This window comes from Sturnus vulgaris, chromosome Z (assembly GCF_052056855.1).
Source record: "Sturnus vulgaris isolate bStuVul1 chromosome Z, bStuVul1.hap1, whole genome shotgun sequence".
NCBI classification, from domain to species: Eukaryota; Metazoa; Chordata; class Aves; order Passeriformes; family Sturnidae; genus Sturnus; species Sturnus vulgaris.
In genome coordinates this window covers 11,933,382-11,950,309 of record NC_142283.1, presented here as the reverse complement: position 1 = coordinate 11,950,309, position 16,928 = coordinate 11,933,382, and the positions used below count along the sequence as shown (strand labels likewise).

Here is a 16,928-nt window from a genome sequence, read left to right as displayed (position 1 = left end):
CTTGAAGGTATCCTCAAAACTTGATGGTTCTGTGATATAAACATCGAGAAATGTATGCCTTTTAAACCAAGACAGGTTTTCCATCAATGGGCTGGCACAATGTCATGTGTCTGTAAGCTGAACAGGGGATTCCTCTCTTTTGAGACAGGGTTCACAGGAAGAAAAAAATCTGAAAACACCTCTAACCACATGTCACTTGAACACAACAAAAGAAAAGAAGATTTATACTTTCTGGAGAAGCTGAAGTTTCAAAAACATTTTCATTGATATGTATGCTTAGGTAAAGATAAATTACTTTGAGCATGGGGGAGTGACAATCAGATCAGGGTGCCCATGTCACAAATTCCTGACTTGCTGTGTGACCTCTGAGTGAGTGACAACAGCTTATGTTCCACATACATTTAAAAAAATTGTTGAAGTTACCTCATTCAGCAAAATACGTTGCTCCACACCAGAAAAAAGTATTACAATGGTAATAATGGCTCAGGCTAAAACATCTTTCACATAGGAACTTTAAATTGGCATTTTCACATTCATGACATAGTCTATCCTGATGAAAGTCTAAATCCTATGCCACTTGAAACATACTCTGCTGAAATTGTATGTACTGAGCCAACACCTTACATGGACACACAGACACACACCGGTCCAGCTGACCACCAATGAACACAGACACAAATACAGACTCTTATCCTCCCAAAAATTCTGCTGAAGCAAGCAAGGGCTGTAGAGATTACATTCCTATCAAATACTTCTCAGTGCCTGCTTAGGAAAGCAAACACTGAAACAGGAGCAATCCCTTTCCCCCCCAGTTCTTCTCTGTCAATACTGTTTTCAAGAAAAGAAATAATACTATACCTTGACTGCATGCCACATATCTCACAAGGAAGAAAAACACTGAGGTAGTTCTGAAAATCTGAAAATTACCCTTTCAAGAAACAAGCTTAGCTTAGGTAGAGGTGTTACTACATGTAGACACAACAACATGTTCACACACAGGTGTAGATATGGCCTAAGACACAGCAAGCCAAGTTAAAACAAGAAACAGCTTCGTGTCATTTCTTTCCAGGCCTGGTTTAAATCCTTTCAGTACAAAGTGTGATTAGTGTGCTAGAAGCACAGATGCTGTCACAATCATTTCTGTGTAAAGACACAGCTTTCTTGCAGTGAGAGTGCACCAAGAAAAAGCTGAATAAAACATTAAAATTCACTTCACGTTAGGATCCTGTTCCCTCAGATTACCTTTTTGCTCACTTTTTAGCTATTCCTTGCCAGTCATACGGCAGGAAATAAGATCCTTTGGAGGAGGCATCAGCAAGAAGAGGAAATGATACAGTACTAAAATAAACTTCTGAAGTGTCAAAAAAATGACAGGATTTGAATAAAGAACTGGCTAGAAAACTGAATTAAAATGAAGTTTCAGAGCAAATCTGAGAAACAAAAATAACTTTTAAAGAGAAAAATGTTCATCTATATTTATCCAGGACACTTGCCAAATTTGTATCCATACACAAGCACACATATTTACTGCAGAGTACAATTACACCACAGGCAAGCAAAAACTCAAAATGAAGCTGCTGGCAGATATATTTGAACTGGAACACTTCTGCAGTAATAGCTCATCTATGTTTCATTATTTTATAGGTCTTCAGAAAAACTGCAATATCCAGTCTTTCCTGGAAGAATCCAATCTATCCCATGCCATCAGTGAAAAGAACAAGATGGGAAAGAAGAATTTGGAGCGCTGCAAAGGGTAAAGAAGGAAAAGGGATAGGAAATAGTTTAAAACAGAATGGCTAGATTTGCAACATTTAGAAAACAGTTCTTGAGCACTCCACAATGCCAGTGAAGGCCTGATTCAGATCTCTGGCTCTCCACACATCCATGCTGTCTACATACAATAGATATGAATAACAAGTGCATCATTTGAGTTCCAATAAAACAGCAAGAAAGTCATTATAGTAAAACAAATGTAAAGGTTTTGCCCTTTATGAGAAGACCAAAGTTCTGAATCACCCATTTGCAACAAATTTATACAAAACTCTTCTTGGCTGGAGCTGCTCAAAGTCCAAAGACAATCAGACCACTGAGGCATGGTGACTTACAAATCAAAGCATAGAAGCCAAAGGACTGATGTGAGGGGAGGTAGCTCAGCCAATACAATAGAACATTAACTTTTTGTCCGGAATCAAAGATTAGGAGACTCGGAGAGCAGAAGAGTTGCAGTTACCTGGTGTGGCTGTTGGAGGACAGGCTTTCCCAGGGCTGCACGCTACAGCCTGTGACTGCATAGGCTCCCCCACAGCTCCCATCCAGCTTCATCAGCAAGGCTTTTGCTGCATTCTCAGCTGTCTTCCTGCAGTCATGAGCCCTTTTAAGCATCTGTGTGACATTTTCATCACCTGTCTGGTCCCCTAGTTTTCAAGCAAACAATGTTTCAGACACAAAAATTAAGGCAAGAGATCCTTCTACTTGCTCTCAGTTTATACCAAGACAATGACAATTAATCTGTGAGATAAAAGCAACTTCATTTCCTTGTGAGCATCAGTGGTAACTGGGATACTGGCCTGAATGCACCCCATTCCCAGTCACAAGCTCCAGGTACTTGTGGCTCCAGGCAGCATGGCTTAAGTGATGCAGGATTTCAGCTTGTCTGTTTGTAATGGTGTGTACCCTGCATTAACCATAGGTTTGGATGCTCAAATTATGAACACAATGGGAAAGCCTCAACCTCAGTTACAATTCTTACTCCAGTCGGTGCAGTGTGGTTTCACAGTGTAGTCATCTCCAGAGTTTCTCCTCACAGGCACCTTGACCTCAAGCCTGGTGGTTTGCCAGAACACCTTCTTACAGACTACCTGACCATAGAGAAGAATTGCCCTGCATCTTAGAAGCAGCCTCTCACATTTTACAGTCATGCATACTAAGCCAAAAGAAAACTAGCCCTGGTTTATTACATTGCTATAATTTTTAGTGGTTATACAGCACCTGTGTGACTGGTAAGCTTCTGGAGAAGCAGAACTGAAACCATCACTGTCACTACTCCTACAGTCCTCCAGTTGCAGTCAAGCCATTAAATTAAGACATGTTATTAGCTGCACAGAAAATCTACAAATGTATTTTGAGATTAAGCTACAATATATTCATACTTAAGCAAAACACAACAGCTTGCTCTGTGCTGGATTTTCATTTAATCCTTGTTCAAGTCAAGTACCTGTACTTCACACTTGCTGAGTGAAGTGCATGCACTACAAGTAACATTAACGAGGAAGAAAGGAAAGGTAAATGCTCTGTTAAGAGAAGCTGGATATGACTGAGTTTAAGTGATACAACTCTCATGGATTTTCCATTCCAGAGATGTTAAAGCTGGCCTGATCCTCAAACCAGAAATCAGTTATTTTATCTAGGTCTGTTAATCAAATTTCATAATGAAGTAAAGGTACATAAACCATACACAACTTCCTCCATACTGTGCTGTGTAATGGGAAATTTGCACTATTTCTATCTCAGGGCTGTAACTGATAATATCATAATTAAGAGCTGTAGACAGACACCTACATAAAAATTTAACTACAGTCTCTTTCATAAAATGCACATCAGATGAAACTCTCCTCAAACCTGAAGTATTTCTCCCGTATAAGATTTCTTTCTACCACCTACAGGAATAGAAAATCCAAGCCTAAATTTACTTTTGTTACTCACTGTTCTCTGTCAGCTGGGAAAAGTTCCCTAGCACATTGCAGAAAGGAATGAACAGAATTTGGAGAAAGGTGGAGGAAAATCTCAGACATCCATCCCTCTATTGAGAAGCCAGCACTCCTAACACACCAGGCACTTGCTATGCCTCAGCACAGTATGAAGAGCTATTCTCTTTCTGAATGCTTCTTCCTACTTGATGATTATTATGACTGCCTTCTTCTATCAATAAAAGGACTGAAACTACTAACACTGGAATTTCATTATGTAATCACCTCTTTCCATCAGAAGATTTGAGCCAGCAGCAATGTCAAGCTTCAAATTTCTGAACTGTACTGTACCTATGATGGTGGCTTGTTCCATTACTTGGCAGGCAGCATATTAAAAAACCAGAGGATTAACTAACCACGAAACAAGAAAAATCCAGAACATAAAGGCTAAACAGAAGATAGAATCTTTTAAAATTCCAGAGCAAAGGTAAAATGGGGTGAAAAAATACAGCCTTTTAGATTTTTTTTATTTGTAACTACTCAATGCTACCTTTGTATAATTTTAATCCCAGTTATTCACAGACTGTTTCTGGGGAGTCAGTCTTACTGAATCTGGACTTGCAACTACCACAGCTGTATGGCCCTAAGCCACCTGTGCTCACAAGAATTGTTTAATTATTCCACTCTGTACAGTTGCATGCCTACAACAATCTCACCCCTGCCAGAAAAGACATCTCCTCATGATAGCATACACAGCTGAATTTAAATTGCATTTTCCCCCTATTTTTAGGGTGTGCAAAATAATTTAAATAGTTGAAAACCAAGAAAAGACTGGAGAACATTCTTAAGTAATAGGTCATGAGATGATTCACCATTACAAACAATTCTAATGCTAATTGACATGCCAAAAAAACCTTAAGTGATTCATTGACATCTTACCAACAGAACCAACACCTGCAGCTCTGAATTGTCCAAGAATGAGACTCTGCTCACTTTCTGCCAATGCCAACAGCAGCTCATATGCTTCTATGCACTGTTCACTGAAAGGGAAAACAAAAACCATACAAAATATTAACTGCAATTTAAAGAAGAACAATACCTGCAACAACAACAAAAAAGAGGTATCTGATTAACTGCATGATTTTCTACTACTTGTCTAGCAGCAGGGATATTAAATAACATTATACACATAGCTTCTATCAAAAGCATTCAGCAGTCTCCCCATTCTTATAACAGTGCCAGGCTGGCCCCAAGTAATGTAACAAAACAAAAGTAAGAGAGTGACCTGAAATAAAGGAGGCTCCAGAAGCATGTTTTAAACAGGTGACAATACAAACAGTGGTCAAGATGATCCCTTTGAGACACTCTGCCCAGATCTTTTTACTATATAACATACAGTATTCTATACTCTACAATATATACTGCACGAAGGGTCATAAGCAGAAAAGTTGCAAGAAAAATACTTTTTGCTCTGTCCTGGTTGTAAGATGTTCCTCCTTACAACAGAACAGCTTCCAATTCTATTTATGAGTCACACAATCCCTGTGGCATTTTAATGTTCTTAAAAATCCATACTAATATAGTATTAGCAATTTACACTTCATTGCAATTTGCTCAAGGCTGATAGCAAAAGAATACATTCCTTAAAAGGCACACGATTTGCTCCAAGACCAAAGCTGCCTGTCCCAAATTAGTTGCAGTTGAAGGTGTCAGTCAAGTGACACTGTATTTTTGCAACAGTTTGATGCAAATTTAGATACTTATTACCAAATACCAAGCCATTAATCCACAATTCCAACTGAAGAAATACAAAGTCATTCTGAGTTATTTGGAGTATAACACTCTCTGGTCCACCAGTCTTGGGAAAGGTACAGAAAAAGGTACAGAGAACCTGTATCTTAAGGTTGGATTCAGCAAGACAGTTTGAGCCTACACACAACCTCTAATTCAAATGTTAATTCAGTATTTGAGAATTAAGAGATAAACCTCTACATTGCTGTTAGATACTGGTCAACTACAGAGGTAATACACTGTAGGATGAACTTCAGTTGGGTAGTTCGTCAGCTAATTTAACCAAAGGGGTGCTTTTTCAGGGAGGAAACAAAAAATAAACAGTATTACTATGGCACACCAAAAACTTCACTCTTAAACACTTCTACTAAGTCTCCCCCAGCTCCCTTTTCCTGGCTGAGCCCCCTGTACATACCTGTACTGCAGTGCCAGCCTGAGGGCTGTGGCATTGGACTCGTACTTGCCCACAAGCATGCTCATCCTCTCTGCGTTGCTCTTGCACTCCTCCAGTGTTATTGTCAGCAAGTCGTTCTGGGATTTCAAGTGTTCAATACGGCTGCAAAATCCAAGTCATTAGCAACCTTCAAGCTTACCTTGCCGTCACTGTCCTGAAAATTCTAGGACAATCGTACTTTGAAACAACAAAGGTTTCTTGGTCTACACAAGTATTTTTTAATGAAGATGGCAAAATCCATCAGTTCTGTATCCCTTAACAAAAGCTAAGAGGATAGAAATTTCTCTTAGGTCATCCTCTTCTCTTCCCCATAAAATGTAGTCATAACCCTGTGTAGTAGTAATAAGTAGAAAGCTGTACCCTTGTTTTGCAGCCATAAGACTGCATAAGACAGTTTCGTATTAACCTTTTGCTCAATTTTGCTGCCTTCATTCCTCACTTTCTGCTGCAACTTGTTTTAAATGGCATATTCATTAGTGTGATTGCGGGTGTGTGCAGGGATCATGCAGTTGCATAAATGCCTCCTTTCTTCTGAAAATCCAGAGTAACTGTTCCACCTGAAGTCACGTTTGGGTTGTGATTAGAGAGGGAAATTCCAAACTACGAATGAGGTTTCAGTGGGGCAATATAATTTCCCAATGTTCTGGCAAAAGCCAAACAGAAGCTTAATTGTAATATCCTCCTCAATGAAGTTAACCCTGAACATGAAAATGAAGATTCTGAGTATCAGTATTACTGTTTTTTCTCTCTGCTGACAACTGAACCACACATCAAAAACTGGATATATGCTAAAACCAGAGAGACAAACAATTTGAAACCCTGCACAGATAATTAATGAAGAAAGCCATGCCATCAAGGACTCTAAAATCACTGACTTCTTGACAAAGAAGAACGAGAAGGGCTAGTATACCATATGTTCAGTTACCAGAATAAAGCCCTGACTTTCTAGATGCTAGAACTGTCACTTTCTGTATCTTGACATCTTCTATAATGATACCTGCTGTCAAAGCGTAATTGTGCAGTGTTCAGAAAAAAAGGAAAAAAAAAAAAAAAGAAAACAAGAATCACGTTTTCCAGCACTACAAAAACATGAGCTATAAACAAAAAGAGATATTGTACTGATCAGACTAAACTTGAGCTAGCTGTGGGGAAGACAGAATTTGGCTAGAGATATGCTGAGACACGTTTCTCACATTACTGATCTACATTTTTGATTTTATGTGCCAGAAAAGACAAAAACCACAGGTTTTGATAGAGCTTGATAAAGGATAACATCCAGCAGTATTTTAACTGCAACCAGAAAGCTGCAATCTCTCTTCTGCAGACAGAAACCTATTTGCTGGTATAGGTGCCACATCACCATGCATCAGTACATTTACTGAGACAGTTAAATGCTATTATTCTGTTTCTTCAGGACAAAACCAAGCAAGCTAATTCCAGAACGATGCAGACTAAATTACAGGAGTCCTTATTTCAAGGAGCTATGTGTCTTATGAAAAAGGATGCCATGACTACTTGGTCAGCCACAGAGAGGGACACTCCATAGTGCAGACGGGGGAAGGTGCTGTGCTGATCTAATAATGCACAAACTCGTACTCATTGAAAGAATCTTTAGCATACGATTCAATCTCCTCTTTAGCAATCACATTCCATGTTTATCTGCAGCTACCACAGCTGAGCTGGAACTGAACTAAGACGTGTTCAAAAAGGGTAAAAAAAGCAGTCAACTTTCATGAAGCTCATGTAAGACAACATGTGTGAGCACATCTAACTTTCCAGCTCACCTATTTAATCTCTCTGTCTCCACTTCAAACTCCCGGATTTTGCTTTCAGAGATAGCAGATCCATGTGAATAGAGAGTCTGGAAGATTTCCTGGATGTTTGAGCAGTCTTGAAGGGAATGCGCCAAATGTTCAGCCACGGTACTGGACACCTGCACAAGGCAGTTAACAGATCATTGTGAACAGATACCCACTGGATTTCTCCCAGACACTTTCTGCATTGAGAACTGCATTTGCTTGCATGCACTCACTTCAATGCATTAATTATTCAGCTTTAGTTATGAATTTCACATTGAATAGAAAATTTACAAGATTGCATTTTAGAAGCCATTTTGTTCTAAACTTCTGCTAACCAAGAGTGAAGTCCACTATTTCATTATATATTTAAAAAGCCTACTACACAAGTTATGTGTGTTCTTGAGAGCTTAGCAAAAGGTTAGAGCCAAGTTGTTCAGTAAAACAAATATTAACACACAGTAACAACAGCGTTATTGATTTACACTGGCATTTCAATAGCAGAATCCAGTTCGCTGTTGCTTGAAAGTTGTGAAATGAAACTGGAGAGTCTTCTTGAAGAATATTTTGGTGGAACTGACTCCAAAACATTCCTCTTGAAGTCACTCATAAGCATGATTTCTAGCCACTAGTTATGAGAAAATGAGATCTTAATACTGGGTAAAATATTCTTCGTTGAAATATTTTGCTCAAAGTAGCTTTTAAAGTATTTTCAGATAGTTCATATATTAATTTTTATTAAGAAAACAATGCTTTTATTGGAACATGGATCACGCATGCACACAGTTCTTAGTCCTTACCCCTATGCTGCTGATTTCTGATCCTAAGACAGGTCTATCAGATGATGAAGACTCTGATCTTGTCTTTGACAACTTCACTCTTTCAGCAATCTGTAAGTCAGAATGCTGCACAGGTTACACAGCAGCCCACACCCCAAAGAGATCACAAAAATCCCATCTGTTCTCTAGTTACATTTGCAAAGCTGAAGTAAACTACTAGACAACTGAGCCCTGCATTGTTACTGAGACAACTACAATCAATAATGTTTAATTCCTTTCCACGGTTCAAGTTTGCGGATCTGCTCCAGACAGCCTAAACATCTCTCAGTTAATCCCACTCTTGCACAGCACAAAATGAAGCCTGCTTTTCCCAGGTCATGAGAGAGGCTACAAACACACAAACCCCACCTTGGCAATGGGAATGTCATTGCTGCTGCTGCTGGTGCTGAGCTCTCCCGTGCTGGGGTTGACGGGGCGGTTGGCAGGAGTGAGGCGGCTCGGGCTGGACGGGCCCGTGGCCTGCACGCTCTGCAGCCGAGTCTGCAGCTCCCGAACCTGCAATAAAACAAAACATTCTGATTCTTACACGTTTATGGTTTTTACTAGTCTGCAGATTTTCTCAATGTCTAGCCAAGTCTAATTGCTTCTGGCTTTAGCAGAGAAGTTGCATTTTTGTACTGTGGTGGCAGCAAAGTTTTCATGTGGGGAGCTAGTGAGCGGAGGTTATTTTAGTATCCCACTGCTATCAGTTTTTTAAACTATGTGCAATGTGGAAATATGCAACACCACTGCAGAGTAATTACGCAAAGTTTCAGCTGTACTATCGGTATAGAAATCATTCTCTGGGGTAAAGCTGATGCTCCAGCCTAAGATAATGATGGCTAAACAAATCAAATGACAATCCTCCTGTTAATGGAAAACTCCACTGCTGAAAAAAAACACTTGACATAAATAAATCACATGATGACTTGGTCATATTTAAAGGTTAAAGAAATTCAAACATTAATCATGTTTCAAAACTACAGTCAACTAAAGCTACCATTTAGTGAGTAATGCACAGACAAAAAAAATACCAGCAAAGTACTCAACCAACAGTCTGCAAAAGCTCTTTGTAAACATACCCTGCAAACACTGCATGGTCCTCACAACACATCAGATACTTGTAGAACTGTTGTCAAAAGATTTTCAGTTTAAAGGTTAAAAAAAGAAGAAAGGTCTGCAGGAACCAAACTATAGCTGTGCTAAAGATTACAGTGTTTACCTTGGAATAATTCTTAACCAGGAATAAATGGGTCTGCCTATCGTAACAGTTATGACCCAAGGTAAAGTAACAGAGCTCATTTTTCCCACAGATCTCAGAGTGTGAGATGGGAGAAGGTGAAGGGAAACCATCTAAAGAGGAAATTCCCCTTAACACAGTTTTCCTTAAATACACAGGTTTCTATGTGATTTTGTCAGTACAGTCCTCTACAAAACAGAACTTGTGAAATTTTATCAGAAGTCCAGTCAAGTAAAATTCAGCCCACTTGGTATCTCCTCTGGTATGTAGCATGAAATACCACTGTGATTCCTACTGTCTGAAGAAAGGTGGGATTTTATACTAAATGCATTGATACAAAGACTAAGCAAGCTGAAGTCTCTCAGTCAAAAACCCCCAAAATTAAAGTTGCATCAAAGCTTAGACTTAGGTGTAGGTGCATCTGGATAGTGTTTTATCAATGCCTGCTTGAAAGAGCAGCAGCAGTCATGTGTTCTCTGCACAACAGATGCTTCAACCTACTGCAGAGAGGAAATAGTTCAAGTTGGAATGCTCTCCAGTCACCAAAGCAGTATTTTATGCCTCCTACAATTCTCTACAGCCTGCTCCCATTTCCTGAAGAGTATCCCTGCCTCTCCCTCCGTGTATGCAAACTGAAGGACAGACTGTCTGCACTTTGTGTCAAAAGAATATTTAGGTATTTAAAAAATACAAAATAAAAAACCAAAAACTACCTGTGTGTTTTACATAAATGGTATTTTTAAAAAGCTCTAGGTGGCAACAATAAAAACATAAAAAGTCACACTGCACTTCTAAGTTCCCTGTTCAGTTGCGAAGGAGTACTACACCTTGAACAAAATTACTCCAAACAACTAAAGTACACAAAATATCAAATCAGATCCCCCAATGTGAAAAGTAACTTGCTGAAAAATGGATATGGGTGCTTGACCCAGAATTATGTATCTTAACTGCAATTATCTCATGAAGTTAGCTGAGCAGAGTCTATGAAGTGCACATCCATAGCAAGTATCTTCTATGTATTTGCAGCTGAGGCCTCCTTTGTTCAGACACACATACTTAGCTTCAACATGGGTAAAGCTGCATTAATGCAAACCTTAAGGCCAGAAGTGCTCTACTGGTGCAAACCAATAATTTCAGCCTGTTGATACGCATAAACCTGAAATAAACCACACATGCATATTTTTGCTTGCAGATGTGGAATGTCAGTGCAGATAGGATTTGCACTGTGGCATTGACCCTGGGAAAAAACAGCAACCTCAAAACTTCATTAAGTCAAAACTGCCATTTATTACTATTTCCTTCAACCAAGACTGTTCCAAATTAAATTCTCCAAGTGCTTAAGTTTCAGCACTCTTTAAAAGCAAACAAACAGGAAGACCATTTGGATATATTCTTTATACAATATAACTCCAGCCTCCATGTCCAACTTAAAAATTGCTAAAATATTCACCCATGCTCAGCAGCCAGTCCTGGAAGATTGCAGGCCAAAAGCAAGTAATATTTTAAATTTAAGTACAACCAAGAAAGAAGTGGTAAAGTTGCTTAAACGCCAAGTGTTGATAGACTCTGAAGTTTAGAACTACTTATGCAAAGACTGCTTGACACAAATCTTTGATGCATATAGGTTTCTTTTATTCTGTTTTCTTACTGGGAAGTGACTATTGGTCAGGACTACAAAGCTAATTATTCATACAAATCTGTAAAACAACACTGGCAACAGAAAGAGAAATGAACACAGCTAAGAGTTAGTCAGATAAAGCTTTGCTCAGGGAAGAACTTTGTGCTGGTTATGCATTGAAAGCACTTGGGGGGAGGGCACATTAACCAAGACAAACTTCAAGAAGGAAATTCAGAGCACAGCACACTTATTAAATCAGTGCAACTCACTGCCTTAATACTGTACCATAGAAGTAACCATGAGCCTGCTTATCTGTCCTTCTTGATGTATTTACTAAGTCAGGCTTTCATTTATGAAATCACGTGCTGAACTGACTGCTATAAATAAATAACTGCACTAATTTTAGCAACACTGAGTACTGGATGCTAATTCTGAGCAGGATAACAGGGCAAGTTTGCCTAACCTGTAAAATCGTCCATCTCACAATTCACACATTCACCAAGCATCTCATGACTGGGTTGCCTACCTACCACACTGCCCAGAGATACATTAGGTAACTATTTCTGGTCACCAAAACCTCCACTGTAAATAGAGGAGTATGTACCATCTCTTCAGAAAGTACTTTTCCACACTGGTAGCTATTCTACAGAAAAAATAAAGAATTATAAAAGAAGAGAAAAAATACCCCAAATCAGAATTCAGAAGAGCAATTTTCCTCTCTGGTTTAGTAAATGCACAGGTTATGAAAAGACTGGTTTCAAAAGCAGGATTAAAAATTGTCTGACCTCCTTTATCAAGTCTTTAGCATCATTATCAATGTAATATAAATTATTCTGAAGGTTAACTCATAGAATGAAGATAAACTGCAGTACTGCACAGAAGACACAATAAACTTAGAAATGGGAGAGAGAGAAAGGGAGTATCTTACAGGAAATCAATGACAAAATTGGCAAAATGCAATGGGTAAAGACAAGTATAGAAACAAATCCAAAAAAGTTACACTGTAAGATGGGAAGAGTGTGAATTTCTCAGTTTGGGTGGAGGAATAACCAGGAAGGATTTAAAGTAAAATTTCTTGAGTCCTTGCATCATACTAGCCTAAAAACAGAAACATGCAGAAGGGTTTAAAAATTGCTATAAACTCTTGAAGCACTAAAATGACGTCAAAACTGACTGGCAAGCAGATCTTATCACATGGTCAGAAAAAAAAAAAAAAAGGAGTTGAGAATGAAGGGAAAAAGGAGAAATCCAGGGACATGTCTGTGAAATCCAGAAAAGAAGGAACGGAAAGATCTTCTAAATGACTGGAGTAGTCCAAGAAATTACAGAAGTAAATAAGTGCTGGAACCCTGGAAAGAGCAGGAGCAGGTGCATTAAGTAGACACAAGGCAACAGATCCATTAGGTTTCAGAGCAGTGGATAGCCTAGTTACAAAAGAAAACAGATGTTCTCCTATTATTAATATAAACATATGCAACATGAAATGTCACTTATTAATATTTGATGTTTTGCAATTGAAATAACCGTTGAGTTGCATTTCTAAGTTTTTTCCTGTGAATGTTGAGAACTGGAGTAGGAAATTGTGAAAAATTAAGGGTAATTTCTTATCACCTTAAGAACTAAATAAAAGAGCAAGGGTAGAAAAGAGGCTGACACACTACAGCAATGCTCAGTTTATGAAAGACTTATAAGCTATTAACAATCACCACAGACATGTTTATTCAAATGCATCATGGGCTATAGAAAAATACTTCAGTGGAATATTCTCATTATTTGTAACCATGACTCTGAGAAGCATGTTCTTAGTCTTTTTATTTTACACATGTATAGTGACAACTACATGATTCATTAACATATCCTAAATAAAAACCCACAGCTACAAACTGCCTGGTTTTGCCACTGATTTCCACATTCAAAGGACACCTGCTGCTTTTGTTTCTAAACCAGTTTAAAATGAGGGACATGCCTGTGATTCTTTTCATTCTATCCTACTCGTGACCTGTTTCATCATACAGTACTTTGAACCCTTCAAGTAACAGCATTTTTCTCCCCCAGCATTTTAATACTGCTTCATTTCCTTTCCCCTATTACACAGAGGAGGAAGATGAAGTACAACAAACCACAGGGAGTGAACTTCTCCCACTTTCTAATTTATTCATGCACACTGCAGATCTGTGCCAAATCAAACACCAGTGTAACAATTTGAGCTGCTCTGAGTGGTAAGGGTCCTTCCCAGCCAAAAAAACCCCTTACCTTTCACATTCAGTGTTAGTATTTTCAGCCAGATGATCCTCAGCCTCTCCTATATCACGACCACCAGAGCCAATAAAGCCTGAGTTCCTATGTATTGTCTGTTGTGATCGACTGAGTATGGTAAAGGAATTTTTCCTGGTATCTACAAGGCCAATTAAATACTGAGTTTTTGCATGCAAGCTTGGAAACAGAAGTAAAACTCTACTTTGTTGACACCTAAGAGGAGATGCTGCTGCATAAGCAAATACCATGCAAGTGAAGGATGCAGAGAATGCAAATAGCTTTGGGCAATTACCTCAGGTTTCCGGTGCTCATCAAGAGACAAAGTAGACAAAACAGCTCCAAAGTCACTTTAAGCTGTGCAAACGGATAATAATCTCTAAGGGACCATAATGTATCAGTGTTCTCCAGCAATCTGGAACAATACCTTCTGATCTCAACAGGAGTAACTACAAAACAGAGTCCAGCAGATCCTGCCAGCTTTATGTCATCTGAAAACAGTATGGGCCCAAGAACATCTGCAAGGCCAAAGATCTGAGTGGAGGGGATAGGTGTAAACTGTCCACAAGAACCACACATTTTGGGAGAGCCCTCTGCCCAAATCAAAGTTCTCTGGAGTGGGAAATGTGAGCAGCTGATGGGATCACACACAAAATGCTAATTTTCTACTACTCCATGTTTTCATTAGGGTCTTAGCTGAAGACAGCTAATAAAGTGTTTTTGTTCTGGTCAGTTTGGTGATTTCAGCTAAGTTTGGAGAAGGTACAGAACAACCTTCACAACCAGAAGTATGAGATTAACTGAACAAGCTGACATATGGCTCCTGCAGAGAACAGACTTAACAGACTTCCAGAGCTGGAACTGCCTTTTCACGTCAGACTTAGTTCTTCAGAACAGCCCCAAGGAAGCCTGAATGCTGCCCACACCCACTGCTTTTTATGCCAACCAGTTCCTTAAGACTGTGCTGAGGTACCACTCATCTGGCAACTGCCATGGACAGTAATTAAAAAACCCACAGTTTTTATTTTGCAGTTGGGATGGAGTTAATATGCTGTTTCACTGCTGCTATCTGGATCCCCTGCTGAATACAAGGGCTTTTGTCTAAAAACTCAAATATTACTTTTTTTCTTCTACTACTTAAACGATATTCTGTATAGCAGTTGTAAATAGTGCTAACCTGATTACAGCCTTATTCTCATGTAATAGTAATATTAATCCCACAGACTAGTACAGAAGTTCCCCATCATCTTATCTGTATTACTGGATTCAGGATTATGGTCGGCTATGTGTAAGCAGTTTCCAGGGCACTGACTGGCATGGACCTAAATAGATTTTATTTTTAATGCAGCAAAATAATACAGGGGTAAAATAAACCTCTGCATTATGAAATTAGCTGTTACACTGCAGACAACCTACAGAAGTAAGCAATTACCTCACTCACTAATGACCTGTGAGAAAAAAACTCTGAATATATGTTGTTTCTTAGCTACTGTTCCAGAGAGCAGCTCAATCTGTTAACTGAGCACAGTAAATACCTAATTAAATTAAATCTCCAACAAGCCTGAGAAAAATGTATTGAAAGCACTCTGCTTGATTACAGGCACTGGTCTGAAGGAACAGACCTATTGATCTGGTCAACTTCAAGCCTGTTCACTTCACCCAATTTAATTTGAGAAGGACAATAACTAAATTTTAGTTGGATCTCCTTTCCCACTCTCCAGGGAAATAATTTGAAGTGACTCTTAAGTTCAGGTGGCATATAGAAAATATTTCATAGGTCAAAGAAAACATTTATCTTGTTGCCACTATGGACATGAAGCTACATTAAAAATGTAAATATGGTCTCTAGTGCAACAATTACACAGTGTGCAGACAGGGTCACATGTCACGAACTAACTTATCTAGTGGGCGTAATAAATCAGTTGTTCTGCATGATAATATTAATTACCAGATTTCAGTAAAGTCCTCTGTAGTTGCAAACAACTGAATTGAGCTGATGACCTTAATTCTGGTTTCACCAGAGATGCTTCCATAATAGAGACCTGGAACCAGTTCTTTGTCAGGCAGACAAAACATAGCAGAATCGTAAAAATATGCTAAGGCAGGCTCTAGAATTAACTTGGCGTTTTCTGCTTTCCTTCAGATACAATCCTAATGCAATGATCCTGGTTTTAACAGGTATCCTTGCATATTAATATTTTAAAGCTCCATTCAGAAAGTACTAAATAGCCTTACTCATTCCTGTTTCTTCAGAACCACAATCTTCTTGTGTCTGACAGCTCACAGTCTAACTTCTGGCCTCATATAGCCACAAGTGGTTCATATTAATCTGTTCTTGCTCCAGTTTTGTCCCTGAGTTTAGAGAGCCATTATCCCCATTTTTGTTTTCTTTCTCTAGCATTCATAAAGAGAAAACAAATCAAGGATTTCTTTTGCCACCCTGAACAGGACAAGTCCCTTCTCCACAGACAACCCTTATTTCTCTGATCACTGTCTACATAATTTTTTACCAATTTACATGCATAAGAGATAAGAATGGCATATAACATTCCAGATCAGATCTCACCACACTTTATACAGTTTTTCCAATCCTTACTGAAAATAACTTTTCTGGTACCTCACAGGACTGAATTTGCTACTATGGCTCAGCCATGATAATCCCTGAAGGTACAACACCAATTCTTTCCCCTTTTCTGTTTCTCAGCTGAGAAGCTCCTGGATGTCAGTATAAATTCTTGTTACCATTCTTTCAAACCTCTAAACTTGCCTCATGTACTTCTCAAAACAGGAATCTTTTTCTTTGCTCAAGGCCACCCAACTTTCTCTTGTTTGATATCTTGGTGTTGATCCATATCACCTGGAGTGTTCGTATCTGCATTTGTGTAAGCAAATTTCTCAAGCACACACTCAACTCTCTGCCTGCTTGTGTTGATGTCCACTCCCTCAGTTTGGCAATAATTCAGCCAGTCCATAAATGCTAATTCTGTAGCTCAAGGAGTAGTATTGCCTCTACTAAAAAAAAAAAATTGTCACTATCAGTCCAAAAATTTCAGGACTGAGAACAACCTACAGAATATAATAAAACAAAAATTTACAAAGGAAAAGTTGAAGTGGTCTTGCTTTATATGAAACGAGATTACTGATCTTGCCTCATCACACATGCCTTTTTAGTGTCAGGAGATGACAGGGAGTTTTGAAGATTGCAACTCTCACACGATGCAGGTTCATGCTATAACGGCACAGTCACTGGAGAACTATGTTGGTTTAGAACA

The 16,928-nt window shown here is 38.8% G+C and overlaps 1 protein-coding gene across 2 annotated transcripts in view; it reads right to left on the bottom strand.

The window, feature by feature from the left end:
* Positions 1-16,928, bottom strand: part of MCC (MCC regulator of Wnt signaling pathway) — a 188,684-nt gene that overhangs the window by 25,951 nt on the left and 145,805 nt on the right. For both annotated transcript variants that reach the window (XM_014892038.2, XM_088157037.1), the window contains 6 exons: positions 8,915-9,061; positions 8,528-8,617; positions 7,716-7,864; positions 5,893-6,033; positions 4,626-4,726; positions 2,231-2,414 (listed from right to left, as the gene is read on the bottom strand). In XM_014892038.2, coding sequence (XP_014747524.2) covers positions 2,231-2,414; positions 4,626-4,726; positions 5,893-6,033; positions 7,716-7,864; positions 8,528-8,617; positions 8,915-9,061 — 812 coding nt within the window. The remainder of the gene's footprint in view (positions 1-2,230; positions 2,415-4,625; positions 4,727-5,892; positions 6,034-7,715; positions 7,865-8,527; positions 8,618-8,914; positions 9,062-16,928) is intronic.